Here is a 26240-nt window from a genome sequence, read left to right as displayed (position 1 = left end):
ACTGAACACGGTACTTGAGGTGGGGCCTCACCAGTGCCGGGGACTGGGGAATGATCACTTCCCTAGTCCTGCTGGCCACAGTATTTCTGATACAGGCCATTGTATCAGATGCCATTGGCCTTCTTGGACACCTGGGCACACTGCTGGCTCATATTCAGCAGTCTGACGACCAACACCCCCAGGTATTTTCTGCCAGGCAGCTCTCCAGCCACTCTTCCCCAGGCCAGTAGCGCTGCATGGGGTTGTTGTGACCCAAGTGCAGGACCCGGCACTGGGCCGTGTTGAACCTCAGACCATAGGCCTCAGCCCATCGATCCAGCCTGTCCAGATCCCTCTGTAGAGCCTTCCTACCCTCAAGCTGGATGATGCTCCCGCCCAAACTTGGTGTCGTCTGCAAACTTGCTGAGGGTGCACTCAATCCCTGTGTCCAGGTAATTGATAAAGATATGACTATGATAAAGATACAGCTGTGACACACGATACTGTGTCATATGTTTCACACCAGGCAGTGTTAGCAGACAAGGGGACTGGTAATGTCTCTCTAGCTACCAAAGTAAATCTTTGCCTCCTGAATAGGAAAAGCCTCTGGGGGTTTAAAATTACAAACACTGAGGTACATTTTAATGATGTAACAATCAAGTGAACTCACTCTGCAGTCATGAAAAAATAAAAGTTAACCTTATAGGTAAAAATTGAAAACATTGCCTTATGACTGCCACAGAACCAAGTTAACCAGGTTATTCTTGCTACCTTGTCATCCAGTGAGGTCCCGTAGCTGGGGTAAAAGTCTATGTTTAATCACGCTTTGAAGGAGGGATGTTATAGGACTAGTCACGCAGAGCAGAGATGATCAAGCAAGAGCAAACAAGACCAACCAGGTCCCTGTGATTTTTTTTACATGGCTTGACCACAGATGCATTTTCATCAACAGTACTTTCTCTGCTTTAAAGGCCAGTCTTTGTAATTTGAAAAAAAAAGCAATGATTTAATATGAAATTGAGGGAAAAGGCCATTTTATACACGAGCAGTGTGTTCTTTGTTCTTGTGCTCTATACAGAGAGGAAGACAAAATCCTCTGATCATTTTTAAATTCCTGATCTGAACAACAACAAAAAATCAATTTAATTTTGTGGTTTCCTTGGATCAACCATTACCCTTGCAGGCTTGAGACCAAGCCTTCCATCACAATAAGAGAACAACTACTGACACCTGGTGGCCAATCACCTTTTTTCTGTCATTCTATGTGCTTGGTTTTTTGGTTGGTTGCTTTCAAATGCGGCTATTTAAAGAGTTTGCTGATGAAATTATGAACCTATTACTTATTTCCCTACACTCCTTATCCTATTGCTTTCATGGTTAGAAAGATGTTAGAAAGCCATCCAAATGTGACACCATTCTCAAAAGAAACATTTTGGAAAGACAGTACTTTCAGCCCTGCCAGAAAAGTAAAAGTAAATTAAAATGTACCTTATGACATAAGTTTATGCTCAGACAAAAAGCATACTTAGCATACCCACTGATCTAGAGGAGTAGATGCATATCACACTGCTCAAAATGCTTTGGGTTGATCCGTCTACAATGGACTGAATGCTTCATCTGGGATCCAAATGTTGATCCCTGATTTTTCTGATGAGCAAATGCGTTATGCTTGCACACATTTGTAGGAAGACATCTCTGTTGCCTCTCAAGAGCAGGATTTGAAACTCCTCACTCTGCCCTGCCCACTCCCAGAAGTGTATTTCCAGCTAAGAAATAACTGAAGTGCTGACAGCTTTCAGCAGCCCAGCTTGGGCACTGCTATGTGTCTCATGTTCCCTAATGTGATAGATGTCACACGATAGATGTCAGCAGATGGCAGGGTGATGGGTGTTTTCAGAAGAACCCCGATGTTCAGATCTGCAAGGGCCAGTGAGGTATAGAAGCTGTCTCAATTTAGGTTGCTTACAAGTGGAGTCGTGAAGCCAGACCAAGAGAGCATAAGATATTTTGAAAGTGGCTGGTCACATACAGAAAACAAAACCTGCTTATTTACGAATGTTCTTGTGCCTTATTAGACAAAGTATGAGGAAAAGGCAAAAACTGTAGTGGTAAGGAACTGGGGTACACGTATATGTGCTATTGTGCATTTTGGATTGTCCAGGCCTATTTTCAGAGTGGCTGATATAACATGGGGAAGGTAGGAGTTTTGAGGGGTAGAACCCCGTCTGACTGTTTCTTTACTTGATGTTTTTTTGTTAATGAAAAAAGGACACTGTAGTGGGTTGACCTTGGCCAGCAGCTAAACACCCACACGGCTGCTCACTCACTCCCCACCCACCAACAGGATGGGGGAGAGAACAGGAAGAGCAAAAGTGAGAAAACTCGTGGGTCGAGACAAAGATAGATCAATAAGTGAAAGAAAGAGCTAAAAAACAAGTGATGTAATGGCAATTGCTCACCACCTTCCACAAGCAGACCAATGCCCAACCAGTGTAAGCAGCAGCCACCCTTCCGCCTGTTCTTCCTTTACCCTCAGTTTTTATCGCTAAGCATGATATTATATGGTAGGGAATTGGTGAGTTTGGGTGAGCTGTCCCAACTGTGTCTCCTCTTAACCTCTTCCCAGCTTGGTGGGGGCAGGCAGAGTAGGAAAAAGAGAAAGCCTTGATGCTGTGCAAGCACTGTTCAGCAATAGCCAAAACACTGTTGTGTTAACATTTGAGCCACAAATCCAAAACACAGCTCCATACAGGCTGCTACGAAGAAAATTAACTCCATCTCAGCCAGATCCGGTACAGAAACCTATAATTCATGTTTATTTGCAGCTAGGTTTAAAGAGATTAGGAGGAGAGACCAATGTAAAAATTAAGTAACATAAATAATAAGCAATGAGTTGCCTTGTTATTCTTCATGCAGACAAAATAAAGTGTAACAGCGATAATTAAGGAAGCTTAGTGTATTACAAGTCGAGAGCAAATTTAGGAACAAAGCATGTTAAAGTACACACATAAAAAAAGGAAGATAAGTTACACACCTTAGAACTGTGTGACCCTTCTCGAGGGTATTACTTGTCAATATTCTTTTGACAGCTTTCTCTGCTAGACTGTTTGTCCACTTGCACATTTCTACAGGGCCATGGCTTGGCTTGCTGTGTGTTTGTACAGCCCTTAAGAAAGACCCTGGCTCTGGTCTCATCTTAACTATGATTCAAATTGGTAATATCATTATATGAATCAATGTCCATACACCAAAGTCTATAGAAAACATCTAGCTTTCCCAGCTGGCTGACTGGAGCTTCAGGTTTCATCTCCTGTACTACAGGCTGATTCATTGCTGACTAATAACTTGCTCATGACACTATTATGCATGTCAGGCCTTGATTTTTTCCTTCCTACTCCTCCTCTCCTGGATCCTATTCATAACTCACCTGCTGTTTTCTGACATTTTTGCACTAGTAGAGTCTTCTGCTTTCAGACACAAACTATGTATCCAGTCCTCAGCACTGGTTGTGTTTACTAGCCTGCAGAAATGCTGGATTAGGGTTCCTACACAGTTACCAGCAGGTGATGTTATTCACTGTTCTTTCTCTGACACAGACAGGGTTTATTACCATCTCTTGACTTTGATAATACTTTCCTGTTTGTGGGGCTTTGTATAAAATCACAGAAAGTGGAGATGGAAATGACCTACTAGGTCATCTAATCCTTCCCTCTGGCAATGCAGGATAATTCCTTACAGAATATCTTCAAGTGCTTTATCCAGTTTAGTTTTAAATGTCTGAAGTAACTAGGCCTCCATCAATTCCCACAGAGGATTATTCTACAACCTAATAGATCTCACAGTTAAAAAGTATTTCATTCCAGTCTGCCTAAATTTTCCCTTGCTTAATTTTATCCCATTACTCAGAGTTATATTATTTTGTGACACCCAAATATACTCTTTCTAACCTCAGGGTCCAATTCCCTACTGCCTCGTGTTATATTGCCATTTACATTTACATCTGCAAAGTAGCTTTAAAACTGAAAAGGTGAATGACAAGATGAGGGTGATATTTTTTCATACAGCTGTAAAATTATAGACCTTGCAACAGGGAACACAGACCACGTCCACACATCACCCGCATACAAGGCACTGGAGAGACTGCAACGTGCACGTCGATGTGGTGTCCAAGTTGGAGAAAGAACAGAAAAAAGTCACTCAAGCTATTTACAAATTAAGGATATACTTCACGAGAGGAATAAAGTATTCTATTCTTCTCTTCAGAAAAAGGTGACTGTTTTTGTGGATACTAAGTGCCTTCACAGAAAAAAAAAAAAAAAAAAGAATTCTGGTTACTGTAGCTCCCTTTAATTTAGTAGGAAGAGTTTAACAAGAATGAATGACTGGGAGCAGAAGCTAACTGAATCCAGACTGAAAATGAGGTGCATGTTCTTAACACTAAGAGTGATAAACTACCACAGCATAGGGTGGATATTGCTTTCCCTGATGTCTGCAGAAGATGATTGTTTACCTAATGGCAGATACACATCAGCTGAAAAAGTGCCTAGCTGAAATATAGGAGTCTCTGACAACAAAGTGTCAGACTAGATAACCTGGTGGTGTGTTCTAGCCTAGAACATTATGGAGTTATATCCTCAGAGATACACATGATAAGCTAAAAAAGAATGTAGTGGCGAGTCAGTGCAGGAATGCAGCTGGAGACAACTGTCTTGTAGGTTCATCGGAAAAACAGAAATTCCTCTTTTCATTGTTATTATAAGCCTTTGTAAACTGAGCACAGCTGATAGTCATTCTTAAAGTATTCAGTCTTCCATGGAAAATAGGAAAGCCTGCTTTTCTAATTGATATTTCTAGAAATCAACAAGAGATACAGCTATTTAGTAAAAATCAAATTGTATCTCCCCAAACAGATAAAAATCTGAAGAATAAAAATGGGGTCACAGTGAAGGACAAGGCAAAAAATCCGGCAAAAAATCCAGCAAAAAAGCAATTCCCCTGGTCACCTTGTGACTGGCTGTTAAGGGAGTCTGCTCCTGGAACAAAGGACTTCGAATTCTGTGCTCCATTGTCAGCAGTGATTGACAATATGATTTCAAAGATATTTAGGTACCTAAAGATGTAGCATGGCATCTGGTGGGATTTACAAGCATGGCAAAGTAGGCCAGGCACATAATTCCCATTGATTTTCTGTGAGAACTACTGAGATCCTAAGCACCTCTACCACTTTTGAAAAAAGTACAGGGGCTGCAAGATTAATGTGGTGTTTCTGAAAATATTGTCCTTTATTGCCCGTTGAAAGAGTTCTTCAGATGGGAACGGTAACATTATTTATACCAAAACCAAACCAAACTCTTATGCCCTTCCAGGATATGGTTAGGATTCAATCTTCAAGAGCTAGAAATGAGGTGAAATGCAAAGAGGTAATGAGAAACAAGTTTTTCCTGCCTTCCCCTTGTCTCTCCCTCACCTTGCAGTAACAACTGACTCTCCATTGCGTCTGAGGTGGAAGACTGGCCTTCTCTTTCATTCAGTATGTATTGGCTTTAAAGGAAACTCTGTCTCCCTTCCCATCTTTGCCTACCTCCATGTGTTGTGCAAAGAAAGCTCTAGAAGAGAAGAAAGTGGATATTCACAGTCTGAGGTGCCTGGTCTGTCCATGAAATGTTAGCAGCAGATGAATAAGCTTTAAGCACCTTTCAGTGACCCCTTTGCTAACTATTGTGAGTTGAGCACTTTCGAGGCTGAGTGCTGCTCAGCCGAGTCCTGTTTGTGTTAGTTCTTTTCCATCTTTGACTGCACAAAGCAGGGATTGATGTGAGAAAGGCAAATGGTGAATGATGGTGGTAAGATCTGGCTGGCAAATAATTAGAAATTTCAAGCCTTTAATAAATACAGAGAAAAGGGGGGAGGCTTGGGCTTGTACTACAAACTCACTTTTTGATGAGTTGGCAAGAGAATCTTCCTTGAGCAAAGCATAGGAGTCATTTTAGTGTCTGACAGGCAAACTCTTCTGACTGCATTGTCAGTCTTTCAAAGAACTTTTTGGCAAAATGTGATACTAGAAATAATCAAGATTGAAGGTGATACATATTCATTCTAAAGTCCACACAGGTAACCAAATAATCAGTTTGCCTTTGGACTTTCAGATATGTAGAATGAAGTACCTGCGCTGTGCAAGCAGCTGGGTGGCATAGCTTTAATTAAAGAATCTAATTTATTGCATCAACCCTGTTTATGTTGGTCTGGGGATTAATGCAACGTTTATTTTTCCAGTCACATCCAGAAATAACAGGATTAGAGTATGCCTATCCCTCAAACAACACAAAGTTAATCTTTTTAATGAAGGAAAACAGTTCTGTGCCCTCAAAATAAGATGTTCATCTGAGTCAGCAGGCCTGATATTTAGGATAATTATTCTGTGCAAAACATCCATGCACAGATACATCAGCCAGGTTGCAATGACATACCTACGCAGTGCTGTTTTCTGCTGTCACTCAATGGAAAAGTTGAAGGCTTGACCCCACACCTAAATAAAGTCAGTAGGAATCTTCAGAGGCTGGGGTCAGGCTGATTTTGCTTTACACTTAAAAAGAAAAAGTAAATTTTCCCTTGACCTTGAAATGAAGTCTTAAAAACTTTTAATGAATACATATTTGAGAAAGACTTTCATGTCACTTATTTGAAAGTATACTTCAGTGTCTTGGATGACTTTCCCCTAGGTAAGTTCATAGACCAGAGGTATTCCTGACTTATTATAAGGCATCCTTTACACTTCACTCTTAGTTATAATTGTTTAACCTCTCAGTAAATGTTCCCAATGGCCATGCTTATTCTCTTGATCTGTTTTTCAAGAAGCAGAGCCAACTTTGTGGCTTTGCTATACGTAACTGAGAGACTAAGTCGGATGAAGTATTATTGAATGATTAGAATAATAGAATGGGAAGATGTTCTTAAGCGGAAGAGCCATACATAGCTGTGGTTATAAGTGCATTGATTTTTAGCTTGATTGCAGTAGGTTCTGCATGAGGTTGTTTTCTCATAGATTTTGCTTCACTTACGGGAGTGTAATTAGAGTAGTGTGTCACCTATAAAGATGAATGGATGGACATTGCATTATTCAAGATCTCCCTTTTCGCAGAGTGAGAATGCTCACCGAATCCATGTTCAGAAGTACAAAAAATATCTCTTTATCCTAGTGACAATGTCTACAGACTCTATCTGTACATCCACCTATCCAACAGAAAGAAATTGAAATGTGTTGAGAAGCACAGAAAGACATATTGCAAGGATGCATAGCATACATCCACTTAACAAAGCCTATTCTGACTGTAAAAAGAAATCCTCTTGTGAATCATTCAAAAGGTATTGGTGCTGAGCTTTCTTAAGAAAAATGTAGAGAGCATATCCCCCATGCTGTTTCAAGAATAGGTAAAAAAAGCTAAGAAATTTTTCAGCTGTTATAATATTTACACTAATTCAAACGGCAGTTTATTCCAGGAAAAGATCTGATTCTTAAATTTTAGGAATTAATGTTATTACCTGCATTTGCTACACAAAAACCATTACCTTTTCCCTAAATGACTGCAGCTTGTGCAATTAACTGCACTTACAGCTTCCTGTGTGTAGTTGACTGTGATCTCACATAGTCCTCCAGAGTTTCACTTTTTTACGTCATTCCTGATGAGTACAAAAGGCAATGGGACATGTTTCCACCTGCTCTACAGTGGGGGAGATGGAATCCATTTCAGGAATTATAAAGTAAAAAGGAGAAATCACTAATTAGTGGAACCACGAATCACTGGTACAGTTGAAATTGGCCATTCCCAAAGTGCAGGCTGTTACTTACTACCAGAGTAGCTGAATCACTTGTTTGCTCACATCCTTCTCTACTTGCTTTATTTTTCACTCTATTGAGTGAACTTTTTTAATGATCTTGGGAAATCTGTTTGAGGTAACATTTCATATTTCAGAGACACACATTACCACACAACTCTCTGGAAAGCTCTGTGGGCTTTAGGCTACTACCTGCCTGTGATGCTGTGCTGCTCAGGGCTTGCCGGCACTCGGTGGCTGCGCAGAATATAGAGTTTCTTTGTAAATGGTGATGGGCATAGTGGTGTGAGGAGACAGTGCAGGGGGGCAGCAATATACACAAGAACTGGTGATCAGATGGGACTTGGAGACACCAAAGAAATTGAGAAATTATCAAAAAGCTTGTTACTGTGAGTGTGGAGGAAATAGAGACATTGGTGAGTAGAGAGGGCACCCCTCATAGAGAGTGGAAAGAAGGGCTTGAATATTTTTCCTTCAATGGAAAATGATCTGTCAAAATTTTAGAGTGCTATCAGCAATTTTCTATTGTAATCAGCAACAAAAGCACCCTAGTTAGTTAGCTAGTTTTTCATAGTCCTAAATTCTTCAAACCTCTTTACGTCCCACATTGGTTATCAGTACCTTTTGAGAATTCTTATAGTCAACTCTCATATCACTTGAGGAAACTTGATTTTACTTTCCAGAAGCTCCACTTCCTCCCATTTTTGCCCAGCAATATTAATGTCATCTAGAGTTTCCCCTCACTTTATGTCCTATAGCCTGGAGAGATTTAAATGCAAAACCTGCAATCTAGAATTCAAGGCTTGCTGGCCTCAGCCAATAAATTTCCCTGTTATTCTCAAGTTATTCTCAAAGGAAGCTGGTTAAACTTCAGTCTGGGAGTTTACTGCTATCACCAAATGGGTCAGGGAACAACTCTGAAGGAGCAGTGGCAAAATACCATGCTTTTCCTTGTGCACATCTTTAGCCTTCAGATACAGTGAGATGCATTTCTTATGCTCACCCAGAAATGATATTTTGGAAAGGCAAGAGGAGTTTTTGTCAGCAGTTGTCACAGAGCATATGGCAATATCATGCTCAGTGATTAAGATGGGGAACAAAATCAAGTGTTGGTCCAAACACAGAATTTTCCATGTGCGAGAAATGTTGGTATTTTTGAACAGCTCTTTTATGCCAATGTCAAATTCTAGGGGTTTGGAAAAGTACGTTAAAAAATGAATCTTACATTAGTATGAGCAGTTTTGATAGACCCTTCCTAGATTTTAAGCCCACTGAAAAGAAGAAACAATACTGTTTTAATTCCCTGTAATATGAAATTTTTTAAATCTTAATTGTAAAATGGAGACATTACGATAGAAATTGTAGGCACTCTGATAAAATGCCCCTAGACGCGGGCATCTGCTATTCCATAAGTGACTGAAATCAGAATAAAAAATACTACCAAAAGCTCTGAGATGTGGTAAGGTGATAATTACTTCATTAATGCCATACAATTAGTGTAAAATTATCAAAAATAATATAAATTAAAAAGCAACTGAGTAACAAATTCTTAAAGACTGTTCAGAATTGAGCACTTCTCAGAATGTTGGAATATTAGTTTAAATCATTATTATTTTATGGAAATAAGTTTTAAGAACACAGAGTAAACGAAAAAAGAAATGCTAGACCACAGTATATTTCAATAGGAGGTTTGAAAATTCTTGTTTAATTACTCTATGTTCAATAGCAGTTCATTTTTCTTAATGCTCAGCTATCTGGGGTGTCTTGCTTTTTTACCACTGTAAATCACATTAACTGCAAATCTTGCTACTTAATAAATTGTTTTTAAATTCTGGTACATCTGCTAGCTTGGGAGCAGGCTGTACCGAGACTGGTCTCTAGGCGACTTTAATTATGTTTTTCATTCACATGACGGAAACTCTCAGGCATCAGATGCCACCTGCTATCGTTTTTATTTCCACTCTTGTGAACTCTTGCTCAGGGCAGCAAAGGGAACATTAGCTGTCGTACTTGTAAGGTGCATTGTCTTAAAAGCTCTTCTGTTGTATTGCATTTGCAAAGCCAGAACCAAGCTCCCAAAGCGTGCTCTCAATCATGCCTTGGTCAGTAATAACAGCCAGAAACCTTTTTTTCTTTTTTTTTTTTTTTTTCTGGAGAACCAACACAACATTTTTTTGACTTCACAGCATTGAAAAATATCATTTCACTTTTCAACACAATTCTCTCTGATTCTTGAAGTTTCTGTTCAGTTTTCTGCCCTCTCCTCTTTTTTTTTTCTTGTACTTTTAATTACAAAATGAATTGAATACCTAAGTCATCTTAGAAACATTCTTTGAGTCTCTTGGTAGAGCTATCAAGCTCTGCAAGGCATCTTCATCACACAACTTATTTTCTGTGGGTCTGTGTAGATCATTAGCAAATCAGTGGGATTTGATTAAGTCCATTCTAGAACATGATCATCAGCTAAAAGATAGAGAAGGTAGATGGCCAGTACCAGCTGAGGTTTGCGATGAGAATTCCTCCTTTAGTAACTGCTTTATATTTTAAATGTCTCTTTAGCTTTTGATTCAGTGAATCATGTCTTTCAGAGGCGTCTAGTAATTCCCCAGGGTCTTGGTGCTTAGTGTAGATCAGCCAGTACAAAGGAATTCTTGCATCCTTAACATCCTTAACCTTAGATATTTGGTTATACAATGTTTGATTAGGATCATAGAATCATAGAATTGTCTAGGTTAGAAGGGACTTTTCAGATCATCTAGTCCAACCATCAACCTAACACTGAGAAAAACCATCACTAAACCGTATCGCTAGGTTATTAGCTACCTTTCAGTTTGAACACTGTGGTAGCCAAATGAAGCTGAAATTAGTTTCTGTTTGTAAATTTGATATTACCATCATGTTCTTTGATAAGCTTCCAAAGAGAAAGGTTGGTTTAGATACAACATATAAAATAATGTTTCCAATAGTAAAAGTGGGATTTGGCAGCTCTTTTAAACTGTGCATCATTAGCAGAGCTATCAATATATTGTCTCTAAAATATTAATTTATCTGAATAACAGTTTTAATTTAAGATTTTTTTATACACTGATATATATTTGAGTGACAGATTTCTATGAAGAAAAAGCACAGAGAAACCTTTCAAGAGAGTACAATTTGAGACCCATTTATTTCCCTGAACTACTTTTTTTTTTTTTATAAAAATTATAGGTTGTGTGGAGCTTCTAAAGATCTGCTGTTCTCAAATGTACAATGTACACTGTATTACAAATCCATTGCTAAAAAAGGTGTAAAAGTTTTGTGAACCCTAGATCTAGAATTCACCTCAGAGCAATGTTTGAAATATTCTGTTTTGGAAGTTTGTTTAAATTCAAACAACCACAGTCTATACTAGAGCACTGGGGCATCCTTGTCTAATGGCTTATTACCAACCTCCTAGGGACTCACTGGCATGAAAGGTGCTATATAAGCTCAGAGGGATTTTTTTTTTCCTTGCCCCATGTGTAGTTTAGATGTCATTTGCAGTTACTGTGTACTGCTGGTTTACTTCAAAAGAATGCTGATCGAGGCCTGAGGAAAAGATTGAGCTATGTGCTAAAAAGAAGCAAAAGAATAAAGTACTGCTTTGCTGTTTCACTTAGATACATCTGTGCTGGCTGCCAGATGCTCATTCCTAGTTTGAATTCAAAACTGATCTTTTTAGCCTGTACAGATAAGAACAAAGTCAGATCATATTTGTTTAAATATTTGGTGGTTTTTAATAAAACAATAATAATAATAAAAAAATTTTACTCTAATCTTTTCCAAGAGTCAGAAAAAAACCCCTGTTCATTCACCTGGGAAGAGGGGAGCTTGTACAACCATGCTTGATTTTTGAGAATATAGGCCAGAATACAACCTGTCTTCAAATCTCCTGAGAATAACTGTAAAAAGAAAAGGGTGCTTCACAGTCCTCCACAGCTGATGAATGATTTTGTTAGCTATGGTGCTTTGCCCGTTAAAGCCTGTTACAGGTGCTTTCAAAAAGCCCATGGCTAGGCTTGTGAGAGTGGTTTACATAAGCCGTTTAAGAAGACCTGAATATCAAAAGTGTCCTCAGCACTTCTGGAAAATTGACTGCTTCAGTTTGGGCACCAAAATACCTGAAGAATTAGATTTTTAAGTGTTATCTCTTATAGTAAGTCTGTTAAAGGTTTGGGTTTTTTATTACTTTATGTTGTTGTAGAAGCGGGCTTTTTCTTGAAAATAAAATGCATTCCCTGTTGTTGGATATCAACTAATTCTGTCATCAATCATAGAATCATAGAATCATAGAATTGTCTAGGTTGGAAGGGACCTTTAAGATTATCTAGTCCAACCATCAACCTAACTCTGATAAAAACCATCACTAAACCATGTCACTAAGCACAAGGACAGTCACGATGCATTTGACCATGCTGCTGGTCAAGGCTGCCAGAGCACCCAGACTGATGTTCATGTGTTACATGGGTCCGAATGAAGTAACATGGTTCCCAGGAAGTGTGGGTGTCATTGCTATGCTGTCCACTTGTCTTTCCTGTCCCCAGACTTCAGATGTAAAGTTTTAAAGAAAAAATAGCTTAAAGCTCTGGCGATCACACTTCCTAGGCTGATGTGTTTAGGATAATGTTCATATGTTGCCTAACACTGGTGTTTGAAAAAAAATTAATTTATTCTGGAAATTCCTCTTCTTAACTAACCTGAAAAAACAGACCCATCAAGAGGCCAGAGAGCTTGTTGTTATTGTTTTTAAGAAAAAGGACATCATGGCTATAAAAACCTGGTATAATATAAGCTGTGCTCTCCAACCACACTCCTATAGTTTAAAAGTTAAACCCTACACATGTACAAAACAAAAATGAATGAGGCAAAATGCTCACCAATAGTAGTTTTTCAATCAGTTTTTAGTACTATATTCCTTTGAGTTATTTAGTTACATGCTATTTGTGCCTTATAGCATGTAACTACATTTAGGGACTTCAGAAGTCCTGATCGACTTTCCTGCCTTCTGTGAGATCTGCTGATTACTCAGTTCTTTGTACTTACGTCAGTATTTATTTCATTCAAGTATGAGGTGTCTAGATGTAAACACTATATACCTTTGAAGGAACCTCCATGGTTCAAGATCCTACAAATCCTCTTCTGGACAATTTTCTGTAAATCATTCCAGCCTAGTTGCATAACTATGGCTTTAGAAATCAAACTTTAGGCACCTTGGCTTGAAAAGAATAGCCTAAGAGTAAAAATATTTATATTTTCATATCATCATGTGCTATTTGAATCAGCTAATGGTAATTTTTCCACTCTTAAAAACCAAACCAAAACAAAACTACACCAAAAAAAAAAGAAATTATAAGATTTTCTTACTGGAAAAATCGTCCAGATATTTACCGAGACTTTAATATATGTTATTTATTTCAGATGATGGAAAAATATGTTGATTCTTTTAACATAAATTATGGCTCTAAAATACGTTAAAGTATGTTGTCCTAATAAATGGTGACTTCTATGAAAAAAGGAAAGAAAGAACTTGAGGGCTTTATTTAGATCCAGTCTGTTATTCTAAATGATGCTGCCAATTTATTTATTTTTTTATAACCTCCAGCAATAGAAGATTATTGTGATAAATGATTCATATCACTGCAATATACACTTTTTAAAATTTCCATATCTGGCAACTAATAGGCACTTCTTGAAGGCTTCGATAGGCTCCTTAGCCAGATAACGTGGCTGAAAGCTGCCTCATGATTAATTTCATCTAAATGTGGCAATTATCATACTTTGAAGTAATGCCTGCAAAACATGCTTTCACAGAGAGTTAGTGGAAGCAGGGGATTAACCTAGAAACATTTCAGTTCAGAGCAGCATATCACCCAAATAGAAATATATTTTCCCCTGAATTTTTCAAGACTTTTTATTAGACTACTTGACAGTCATTTGCATTACCTTATCTCATATCAACTTTTTTACAGAAATTTAGAGAGCAACATGAACTGAAGCAACTTTGTATTATTATCAGTAAGGGGATAGTCAAATAAGCAAGCTACTTATTTTGGCAGCTTCTGCCCTGAAGTATTTCTTGTATTAGTGTTTAAGAGCACAAATAATTTATCATTCATGTATGTTGTGGACATAAGCATTATCCTGCCTATACTCTATGCACACTATAGATTATTAGAGAGGATGTTCATTTCCTCATGGGCACCCAGGGGAGTGAGTTCTATCACTACTCTGTGCATCTCTTTGCTTCCTGTCTCACAGGACCTCCATGAACCATTTTTTATTGTACAGGTGAGATTAGTGAAAAAGATACATAAGGCCGCAAGTATGGTTATCATCGTGGTTTCAGCCAAATTTACCAAAACCAGACTGACAGATGGCCCTCCTCCCCCGCCTCCCCCCCCCCCCCCAATTTAGATCAGTTATAAAAATGGCTGATTTTTGGAGCCAGACAAAAGCCCTGAGGTAGAATAGCACCAAAAATTGTAACAGAGAGAGAAGTTATCACTGAGTATTTCTGCCCACTTACATCTGCCTAGTAAATCTTCCCTCAGCCATTAGAAAAAAACCCTACAAAAAAGTGGCACAAAAATGGCACCCTAACTGAAGATGAGACCGAACAGCTTAGTTAAGTCTCTCTGGTAGGCTGCCTGGCCATGCTGTATTTTGATAGAGCTGAGCTATTTTAACTTTATTTAAATCAACCAGGGGACAGATTTTTCCTACTCTTATATGTAGGACTGACTGAATTTCTTTGGGTTCATAAGCTATTCCATGGTGGCTCAGTTTTAGTAAGAGTCACATGTGCTCTTTTCCACAAACATGAAAGAAATGCATTAGCTTGAACTTTAATGGAACACTGGGAAAAGTTTGGAGGAGCAGGGATCTTTCCTTCAGGCTGGACTGGAGGGATGGCTCAGATTCTCTCTCTCTTCTCTTTAGCTGTAAATCTTCCATTTGTTTTGGCACGTGGGAAGTATGTGGCAGCTGGAGTTTTGGCTAGGTGTTACGTGGAGCCTTCCAACTAGGCCTCAGTGGTATGGCTGTCAACAACTGTAGGAAGTTAAAGCCTTTCAATACACGTCTCTATTCTTGGGCTCCAAGTGCATCTTCCCGTGCATTTCTGCAACCTGACAATGTGTACATGGTGAGCAACCATGGCTGAGCTAGTACATGTAAGACCTGATAACTCAATCCCATGTCAAATCACACATATTAAAATACTGAAATTTAACAAAAATGTTCGTTTACACAGTTTTTGTTGTGTTTACACTTAAGGTTAAATTAGTGCAACTGTACCATGGAACAGAAGTGATCTGATTCACTACATCATTCAAACGCATGTTGCAGCAAATAAGTATTTCACCTCTAAAGCACACGCTGCAGTTTTCTATCTACCTATATCCTTCCTAACTATGTTTTTATGCATATGTGTCGTTTTATCTTACAGATAAAAAAGAAGCTGCTGTGTCCAAAGAACTCAAAAGTAAGAAACTACTGCGCCATAGGTTATGATCTCTTTTATATGTCATGTAGTTTCAAACAGCATGTTTCAATAATCCAAAATAATAGTTATTGAATTGTTGAAAATACAAAGAAAGTAGCTACATCATTTATAATTGAAAAATGACATGTTTAGACTTCATCTGCCTCCTACTTTCTAAATCCATTCTTATCCTACTTCTAATTCCACACTCCTCTTTGTGACTGACAGTTTTGCCTTCCCCTCTTTTCTATCACCGTCTTCAAAACCAAAGGTTTCATGGGGAAGGAAATGTCAAATGAGGTCTCAGCTGAACATGTTCTCAATGACAGCAAGTTTGGTAAATGGACTGAGTCCAACATGCTGAGGACCACCAAGTTTATCTTCACAAATGTGAATCAAGGTCCTTGCCTATCTGATTATTTCAGATTCAGACAGAGACTTCAGAGGTTGAAGAGAGGCAGGGGCTGGGATCTTCTGCATAAATAACTGAAAAATTATCTGGAAACATGGTACCATTAACAAGGGAACTCTTATACCTTCCTTTTCTACAAATTTGCAAGCATCAGTGCCTCAACACAGTAAGGATAGCAAGACAGTTTCACTGGTCAGACTTCATCTGCTCAGATCCCTGTTCTGAAAGTACAGTATATAAGAAAAATTAAGAAAGCTTTTGAAAGGTTTTTGAGGTTTTGAAATCTCATTCAAATTCATAATTAAAGAATGCACTGACTCCTGTCTCCATATGTGACCTTTCCAGACCTATATGGCAGAAGAATCCCCTGCCATCCTCAGTTTTGCATGACTATATTAAAACACTTCTTTTGGCAATCAAGAAAAGCTTATACAGTGGTTTCCTACTTAAATTTTGCAGAAACATTGAACAAAAGATTCAATGGACTTACTCTACAAGTAATGTCCTGTTAGTGTACTAACTGCCTTTTGCAAGAAGGTCTGAGAGAATCTATTGATTTAGGCACATGATCCCTCTCGTGGAAGGACTCCCCAGCAGCTGTCATGGCAAAACTTCCCAGCTCCATCACAAGAGTGAAATTTGCAGGGTGAAATTTTTGGCTGAAACTTGTTCATATAAAGGCGCAGTCATTAGCACTGAAATAATTTGTGACTTACAAACTAAAAAGCATATGCTTCCAAAAAAAAGTTTAAAGCATTTGGCACTTCTGTTTCAAAGCTGCTGAAAAGTTAAATAAGCAAATCAATTACAGGAGTTTTTGTTCAAATTTTTTTTTCCTCAATTAAAATTATTTTAGTTACTCAGGAATGAAATATTTCAAATGAAAATAAAAATCTTCGTAGAACAAAAAGAATTCTAACTAAACTTGTTTTCATGGATGTTGAAAAAAAAAGAAAAAAGAATATCTTGCTGGTGAGCAAGATCTAGCTGAGAGCTCAGAAGGGAATAAATGCAGGAGTTCTGCAGTTTCGCATTAAGTCCATCTTGTCACTTGTAGACTATGTGTTGTATTTCCTGCTTCTCCTGCAGGAACAGGCACTCAGGAAAGTAACAGTAAGGAAACTCTTCAAAATCTTCTATATATTTCCCTGAAGGAGGGGTGAGCACCCCAAGTAATTACAATGCTGTGACAATAACTAAGTTAGGATATAATTATCTGCTGCAGACTTTTAAATGGATGGAAACAAAACAATCCCACACATGCAAACTATATTTTGTTTTCATTCTGTTTCACAAGACAGTCTGATGCATCTTTTATGAACTTCTCAAAAGACTGGAGGGGAAGAGCTCAAAATTACATTCCTGATTTAGCCATATTCTTTTTCTTTGTAATAACACAGTGACAGATGTGAAGGATTAACTAACATTTTTTTGGCATTCTGTAATTCAGATTGTGATTAAAATGATTAATTATTTCCCCTCACTATATGGGAATGTGAATTTTAAGTTAGAGGATCTTCTAGTTGATTATGAAAGTCGGTGGAGTTTAGCTTATGGATGTTTGTTAAATTGTTGTGGTTTAAGTACAGTCTGTTTTAGTAGTTTCTGACGATAATAATGATCAACTAAACACTGGTAAAGAGTAAATAAATCCAGTAGGCTGGTTGGGTTCTTCTCTCCAGGGCTGAGATTCTCCAAGTCTGCTTGGGGAAGCATATAGCCTTTCTCATTTGGACATTCATTCTGCAAGGAAATGTCCTACCTCAGCAAAGAGAGGATAGTTCAAATGTTTCATGGAAAGACCAAGAACAGAACTACAGTTAAGCAGCCTGAGAGGGCCTGATTCTCTGCTAGGAGAACTCAGCAGTTGCTCTTTCAAATGCAGAATCAAACATGAAGTTGCTCTAATGCTCCTCTGTTCTTCGGAATGGAGAGAGAGTCCTGGTGTAGCAGTGTCTGTGAATGTACTTAACAGAAGAAGCCCAATTTCACTTTTTCTCATCAGGGACATTTGTATTAAAGGAAAGGATGCCACCCTGAATGACTGTGGGATCCCAAGAGGCACCACTGCTGAATTCACAGATACTCGCCAGCTGCCGTAGGCTGGTCAGGACCTTCTGCTTTCACAGCCGCAGGATCAAATGCGGAGGCTCCCAGCTCATCGCAGCTGCCTGAGCGGCGAGGCCATGTCCGAACCCCTAGATACCTGCTTTTCTCCGTTTTGCCAATAAATATTGAATTATTAGACAGAAATAGCTAGAAGTAGTGATTCAGTGCCTAACAGCAAGAGTTTACTAACCCTTCGCTGGCTATTTTGTTGATGCCTTTGAGTTTATTGAAGGCAACTCAGCTCTTTCCTCTTTAGGTAATCTCTTTGTCTAACTCTTCAGTGAAAAAACCTGCTAGAGGCTGTACCTCATTGGAAGCCTTTCCTCAGATTTCTGGGGTTTTTTTTAAGATAAAACACTTTTGTAGTAATTGGTTTAATTTGTTCTCTTTTTTCTTTTAAGAGCCAGCAAAAGCTCCTGCAGCCAAACCAGCTAACAAAAAAACAGCAGCACCAGGTAAAGGAATAAGATGTTCACATTCAATGTATTTCTTGTATTCTTGTTCATTGCATCATAGCACCATCTGCTGGATTATATAAAATCCATTGGTTTGGGGTCTTTTGTCTGTTTTCTCTAAATTATTGTGATAATTCACAGGTGCAATCTTTGTTAAGAAAAAAAGCATTTTGCATTGATCTCTAACATTATGGTTGCTTCTTGTCCTCTCAGAGCAGCTATGAGGTGGCATATTGGCCCATTCTGCAGCACTTGAAACCAAAAAATGAATGTGAATCTAAACACTGATTTAAAGAGCAATATTTACAGAAATGAGTTTCCATGTGAAGCTGTATTCGAGCACTTCAAGAAGGGGATCTGATTTTTCATAGTGTTGGTCTATGTAGGTTCTACAGAGATGAAGCTCTTAGATAAGCATAAATATGCACTGAAAAGACAAGTAAACTTTTTTAAAACAAAATAATGGCACAAATATATTTCTGAATTCAGATTGTATTGTAAAAATATACCACTTTGTATTGACTTCTGATCTCTTCTGCTTCCCAGTCATCTTCAAAAATGCCACGTCACATTTCTGCCTAATTTAATAAAACCCAGTATAATGAATAAGAATCTAAATATTCAAGATTTTTGTAATTTTACTACCTTTTAAATTAACTAACAAAAAAAGCAGGAATTTACAAGTGAAAATGTGATCAATATAAAACTATAATATTATTCTACTCTAAAATGGGGTGGCCAATGCTGTGCCAGGCTCTGTGCTGCTAAGTTGTGCCTTGTGCTGACATCACAGAAGCAACCAGCCCACTCCCTCTGCTGCTTCTTGCCTCCAGCTGATCCCACTGTATGTTGCTATGTGGATCTATGTGGATCTGGGATCTTTTTATTTTCTGGGGTTTTTTTTTGTTGTTTTTGCTTTTTCTTTAAGATTGTTCTCTAGCTGTCTTTCTCTAATTCAGACCTTTTTGGTGGTCTACCTCAGAGATCTTCTGTGCTGAATAAGGGAATAATAACTTGCATCAGTAGGGGAGACTGGGAACTGGTCAAGGATCAGTGCAAGCCAGGACCATCTTCAGTGTCCTCTACCACAAAAGGACTTGCAGACTGGAGTTGCAGTCGATATAGGCTATTGTAGGGCATATTGTACAGCTGCACAACCTACTGTGTGAATCTGGCCTGAGAAGCACCATTTCCCCATGCATGCTCCCCGTCCCTGCCTGCTGTGTTTTTTTGACGCTGTCTTCAGTTGTGCCAACACAACTGGGAGAACAACGTAAACCACACCATTGCCATGGCTTAGAGCTAAAAACTGTCTTAGAAATTGTGTGTGTGTGAGGGTGTTCAGTCTGGATCATTTCAGTAAGTCTAGCTCCATAAACATTTATATGCATGCAACTGATAATTTCTTAAAGCAGCTTTGTTGCCAAAGTGTGTTGTATAGCTAGACCCTTAGATGTCTCGGCAGTACACTGCATAAATCGTTATGTTAGTACCATATGCTTATAATTAATTCATTCCACCTGCTTGCATCCAATATTTGTGTTCATTTTTGAAAAATATTCCAATGAGTCTGCTTGTTGGCAAGAATGGTGATGACAGTAATCTGCTTAAGAAAAAGAAAAGGGGAAAACTGGCATGGCTTATGATGGAAAAAAAAAATTAGTTTGTCTGTTCTGACACATTTCTAAATATCTAGTTTGCCTTAAAAGTGATAAAGAGCAGTGGGCTTTGACTTCTACATTTTTATTTCCCCTCCCCAAATGGCACTTCTCTCTGAAAATTAATTTACCCCCAGAATAACTCACCATAGAAAAATATTAAATATGCTTGTTTGGCAACATCATAGTTAGACTGCTGCCTATTAGTACAGTAAATTAAATACATTATCCAATTTCATATTTCATTTTCTTCCACATATCTTATTACATTGCAACCTGTACCCCAGGATGCCTAAAGCTGAAGGTTTAGTCCTGTTAACAGACTGAACAGACTGAGAGCACAGCTGGTCATCTTCCAGCGCTTCTACATCACATATGTTCCTGGTCTTAATGTCACTGGTGAAGAAAACCCTGCCTAATACACTGTGCACTGTTTTCATCTCCATATATTTATACAGAGAAAGCAAAGAAAGTGAATGTGGAATTTGGAAATCTATCAGAGCGTCTGCTTTTGGAAACTGATGGCTGCTCTAGGAAACTAGCCTCAATGAGTGTCTGTTACTTGATTTTCAAAGTGGAAGTTTTCAAATGTAGTGTTTCTCTAACTGAAAAAAAATTACCTCTCTATCACCCATCTGAAGCCGGGCTGGAGAGCGTAGTATTTGGCTTTAAAGCAGAACAGTTTCATAGATATATGCAAATGATGATGTTCTGAAGGGGGAAACCAGAGCTAAAGATATTTCATGATGCTAGTCTTCTTCAGTTACACGGTCTCATGATATCCCCATCCCAAACCCAGCCTCCATTTCCTTTTCTTTCACCACGGCACATCACCTCCCTGGCTGGGCCAGCAGGGCAGGTCTGAGAATGACCTAGCCTTACAAAATATCTGTCTCTCCTTTTACCCTGAGGAGGGGACCAAGTTTCTGTCACAGGATTAACTCAGGCACTCACCGTGTCCTGAGCCCCGTGTGTCCTCTTGAGGGTTTCTCACAGCCAGGGCTGTAGGTGCTGAGCACCTGCCTCATCCTGCCATCCTCTGGCTGGGAGGGAAACCTCCTCCCTCACCCCCGTCCCTGCAGAGCCTCACCCGGGAAGAGCTCCCACACCGTGCTGTGTATCGCACCCCCAGATATCACGAACTCTGCCAGGTGAGCTGTCCAGGTGTCAGCGGTGGGGCAGGAGCACATCACACCTCCACTTGGAAAGTGTGCTGGATTTGGTTTGGCAGGGTGAGGAAGGCAAGGGCACGGCGGTGCAGGGCAGGGAAGGGAGCCCACGGACAGGTTCAAACCACACAGGGAGCACTTGCAAACAAATTAGTGGAAGGGTGACTGGGTTCCCTGGCAGGCAGCAAGGAGTCTCAGTACCACTGAGCCCCACATGCTCCCGCAGCCAGGGCCAGGGATAGGAACAGCTCATCCCTGAGTCCCTCTCATGGGATAACCTCATGTTATAGGCAACACACTTGCACCTTCTTTAAGCACCAGTGATAGTGCTTTCCCCTGATGATTTGCCTGATTTAAAAATCAGATCTAACTCTTTTCAACACTGTAAAAATTAAATCCTAATTGCAGTTTAGGATTTCCCTGGAATGGTCTTGCAATTTTTAATTTAATTTTACAGTATGTTTAACAGATTTTGTACTGTCACTTAACTGCCTAATTACTGATTTTTAATGCCTAATTTTTCCCATCTTCTTCTCCACACACATGCAAAAAAAAAAATCTTATTCATTGTTCCCTTTGGGTTCATAACAGAAACTCTTTTTGAGCACCATTTCCCCTTGAAAATCAGTGAAATTTAGGTCAGACCAGAAAGAATAAAATAAGTAAAGCAGACAAATAGCCAATTTTAAGTGCTCAGCTGTCAGCTGCATCCAGTCTCACAAACTGACTCTGTCAGTATTATTATTATTTTATTATGCCTCTGATTTTTCCACTGTTGGTGAGAAGCAGAAAGAAAAAAAAAAAGGGCATTGTATAGGAAATGAGTCATGAGGTAAGTACAGAATATTAGAACACAGACTATACTGAAAAAACTGTTCAGAGGATCAGTTGAAGAGGTGCAGATCCCTCTGCCTAATGCAGGAAGAACTACTGGTTCTACTGGTAACGGGCAGCATTTACTCAACAGACAATTATTTTAATTCTTGGTTCAAGGTGAACAACAACAACTAAAATGGCAGCAGGGAAGAATCATTGTACTTACCATATGGTAAAACCAGTGCTATTCTACTTAAAACAGAAGAAATAAACCAAAGTTTATGGGACAGCAGGTATACTTTGAAATGGAGGAAAGAATGACTAAGGAGCTGGGCTTGTTGGTTGTCTTTTAATGATCACCTATAGGACAAGTACATAGAAAGAATGCTAAAACCATATAAATGTTACAAAATATTAACAAAATTTGGCACCTCTATTGAATAATTTACCAGCACAGTGGAAAAGGCAAAATTATCATAGATTCTTTTTCAGGTTTCTCAGAGTCAGGTAGCTCTCTCGAGTCACATGTCAGGGATGCATTTTAATCACAACACCACATCCCCTCCGTCATCTGCCCATCTCCCTGTTCTCTTCTTGTGTAGATATATCACCCATCAGAAGAGACATAAACACCCAGTGTAAATTTTATGCTACACACCCTCATGCAATATTTTTGGAACGACAAAAAGGAGAGGAACAGTGTTTCTTTCTCTTTCTCTCTGACCATAGGTGGACATGGCCGTAGCAGAGTTTGCCATCCTGCAACCTCTTCAGGATCTTATGTCTCAGTGCCTCTGTGTGCCCTGAAATTTCTCTTTATAAGCAGCCACTGCCCCTGGTTAGCATCTCTGTATGTATTTCTGCAGTATAGGTGTTACCAAGAAAATTCTTCTGGTCGCTGGAATAGTCTGTTTCGTTTTCTAGTCCCTGGTGTTAAATCTTTCAGACTTTTTCATAACACACAGCCATTCTCAGGGTTTATTTTCTGGGTTTACAGCTTAACTCTTCAGAAACAAATGATAGAGATAACTTACTTCATGCATATAGATAGTCTTTGCCGGTTATTTCCAGACGAAATAAACCTTCAGTCAAGTAACAATTGAATATGCAGTGGTAAACAAAATAATAAAATGCTACTTGTGTCAATCCTGCTGCTCGGGGTCATTCTGTAGACCTCTTGAGTCACAGAGGCTTTCCTTCTGGTCCAGGTTAGTATAATTCTTCCTCTCTCCCACCTTAACTCTTTGAGTAGTTAAATATCATACCTTCTCTGACTTACTCACTTTCCTTCTGTTTTTAAAGAGAGAGTTGCAGGCTTGGCTGTCTTTGCACAGTAGGTGGAAATTATCTGATCTCAGTCGCTAGCAACCTGCAGGATAGGAGAAACTGTGCCTTGGTCCTTACCTGTTTGTCCCAGAGAACTTCCACTACTGTTAGTGAAGCCTCACAGCTGACTCTTCTCCTGGTTTGCCAGGAATTCATTATGTTTTCACCAGCTAAAACCTTACTGCTATTGCAGTCCATCACTCAGCCATTTCTTAATATCTGCAGGAATCTATTATGTGAATGGAGACAAATTCCACAAGTCATTCCAGCCCACTGACATTTTCATCCCAGCTCAAGTCTGAGAAACTATTGCAGACTAGGAAGTCTTAAACTGTCCACAGGATTATGCAAGCTGGACCATTATCTAACTCTGAATGGGAAAAGAAAAATATATTCTTCACAATATATGCCCTCAAAGGGAAGAATTTTCCAATGTTAGAAGATCCTTCTTTACACCCTTGAATTCTTTACATACAGGATTTATTTAAATGGAGCATGAAATAGCTTATTTTACAGTAAGCTTTCAAGTCTGAAATCCCATTTTTATTCACCAATTTTTTAAATATTTTCAGTAATGGCCTAGAATTCAGGATATTTTTGCTACTTTTGCTAGGATGTTGAAATGCCCAGTCTCATAGCCTGGCATACTACTGTTGCATTTATACATTCCTTACAGTATCATCTGTTTCAGGATCATATAGAGTTAAAATAATTTCCTGTACTTCCTTTCACACCATAGAAGACACTTGTAATAAAAATGCAGACTTGTTTCTTGTGTTATTACTAGATATTATTAAACGCCGCAGCCCATTCTATGCAATGCAGCAAAGTATTGATATATTACTAACACAAAAATGGTATTACTTAAAGAGCAAGGCAGGGGGAGCAAGTTAACTACAAAAAAGAAATTATTTAATACAGGAAAGTAACAGTAATGAGAATAAAAAGGGGTCAAAATCAAACGGTTTTTAAATACAAGTCAGAAGCTAAAGGGATTATTTAAGTGTCCACTCTTTATGCAAAAGGCATTTTAAAGTGTTTTCTTCTGAGGCTGGCAACCTTGCATAGCCCTTAAGTTGTTTTATGATTTAAGTGCACTTTTGACAAGAATTTGGCCCAATTTCAGCAAAGCATTTTAGCATATCTTTAACTCTATCTCAAGTCAACAAAGCATTTAAGCACATGCTTAAGTTTTGCTGAATCAAGACTATCACTGTGCATATGATTACATTCCAGGCATTAGTCTTTTGGAAGTGGTACCACCTTTGCTTTGCTTTGCTAGAAAGGGAATAAATGGTTCTCATTTTGATCACTGAGACCATTAGGAAAATAGCACTTGATTTTCAGGGGAGCAGTGTTGTGGATTAGAGATTCCTATACCATATATTATTATATTACAGCTACAATTTATGATGCTCTTGGATATGGCAGTGCTGTTCATGGGTGATACATCAGTTTTGCACACAGGCAATTCTCTAGTCAGAAATGTAGGATTAACCTAATTTCCTTTTTAAGAGTCCTAAATAAAAAGATTTTTTTATTTCAATCGGAAATTAGGCATCTGTAGTCTATGAATACATCTGCACTGTGTATTGGTTCTGCTCCTTCTGATGGGAAATCATAAGACCCGCATGTTCACCTTCTCATATGGCAAAAGTGATGAAAGTGTGTTGTTTTCCTTGGATTCATCAGATTTACTCTACATTTACATAAGTATGTACTTCAAGAGTGTTGACTTGAGCAACAGATTTGCCTGTGTTTTTCCTCTAACTGAGAGGAGCTTTGCCAGGCTGGCAGGACAGATGTTAGAATCTTTCCACTTCCCTCTTTACGATGACTCCTTTTCTCTTGATTATTGCAACTTTTGCAGAAACTAACAGAGCATTTCAGACTCTGGAGAGAAAAAAGCACCTATCTCTTTGCTGAGAGACAGCTTTGTCTTTAGGCTTCAGTAAAATTATACTGGAGCCTTGTGGAAAGAAGGTGTTTTCTTTCCCTCTGTGTTAATGCAAACTGATGTTCTAAAAAAAGAAGGTAGACTTCCTGCCTACTCAAGTAGGGGAAGATAAATCCCATCAGCTTCAAACAAGGATCTAAAATCTAAGAATGGCCCCAGTTTCTAAGTCTCACATCCTAGGGACAATGCTCAATGCATTTTGATTACCTTTTTTCTTTTTTTCCTTTTTTCTCTAGCTTGCTGATGAGTAAGAAAAGGTGTAGTAGACTTGAATGAAGGTTTCTAGCAATTTTATTCAAGTATGTCCATGTAACACGGAAGACCAAGTACTGTTACAGTTATTCTAGCTTCAAGATGGATTTTTTTGGTTGTGTACACATTCTGATAAAAAGGCAGAGCCTGTTGATTCCTTTAAAACATCAAGAGGGGTTTACCAAGGTATGATTGGTTCAGCCTCTTCCTCGTAACGACTTTTAATAGCAAAACTGATATACAGTGATGTGGGAGGATTTTGAAAACACAACTGTCTAGCTTGCTTTGCTGAGGACTGACATCATTCACCCAAAATTAGGGAACTTGGCTAATTTGGTGATGTCTATCCTAATGCTAGCTTCCTCTCTGAGTTTCAGTCATTCGTCCAGAATGATGCATGAGCTGCATTAACCAGGAAATGAGCTGTATTAAAATGAAGTTAAGGGAACTAGTGAAAGCAGGTGTTTAGATACAAGGCAGCATCTCCATCTCCTGCCCCCATTTATTTTTTTATTTTTTTTGTTAAGCGAAATCACCAAAGTATAACCCTCCAGTATCAAAAGCTTGAATAAAAGAATAATCCTCTGCAGATAAGTCTTTAAATCCTTTTGGCGGCTTCTACTTTATTGAGGGATCCTGAAACATTCCTCAGTGGTAAAGACTTCCATCCTCAGTTTTGATGCCATTGTTTTCTGCCCGTGAAGAAAAACTACAGACCCAATAGATTAGACTGAAAGCATTTGCATTTCATCCAGGCCCCTTTTCTTTCTTTC

General features: G+C 38.8%; 1 protein-coding gene across 1 annotated transcript in view; it reads left to right on the top strand.

Annotated features, from left to right (window-relative positions):
• The window catches only part of TRDN (triadin), a 217612-nt gene that overhangs the window by 111690 nt on the left and 79682 nt on the right, over positions 1-26240 (top strand). The window contains exons 16-17 of the mRNA XM_074151019.1: positions 15278-15313; positions 18236-18289. Coding sequence (XP_074007120.1) covers positions 15278-15313; positions 18236-18289 — 90 coding nt within the window. The remainder of the gene's footprint in view (positions 1-15277; positions 15314-18235; positions 18290-26240) is intronic.

Source organism: Numenius arquata, chromosome 7 (genome assembly GCF_964106895.1).
Source record: "Numenius arquata chromosome 7, bNumArq3.hap1.1, whole genome shotgun sequence".
In the NCBI taxonomy this organism is placed as follows: domain Eukaryota; kingdom Metazoa; phylum Chordata; class Aves; order Charadriiformes; family Scolopacidae; genus Numenius; species Numenius arquata.
Note: the sequence above shows the minus strand (reverse complement) of the source record. Positions and strands in the feature narration are given on the sequence as shown.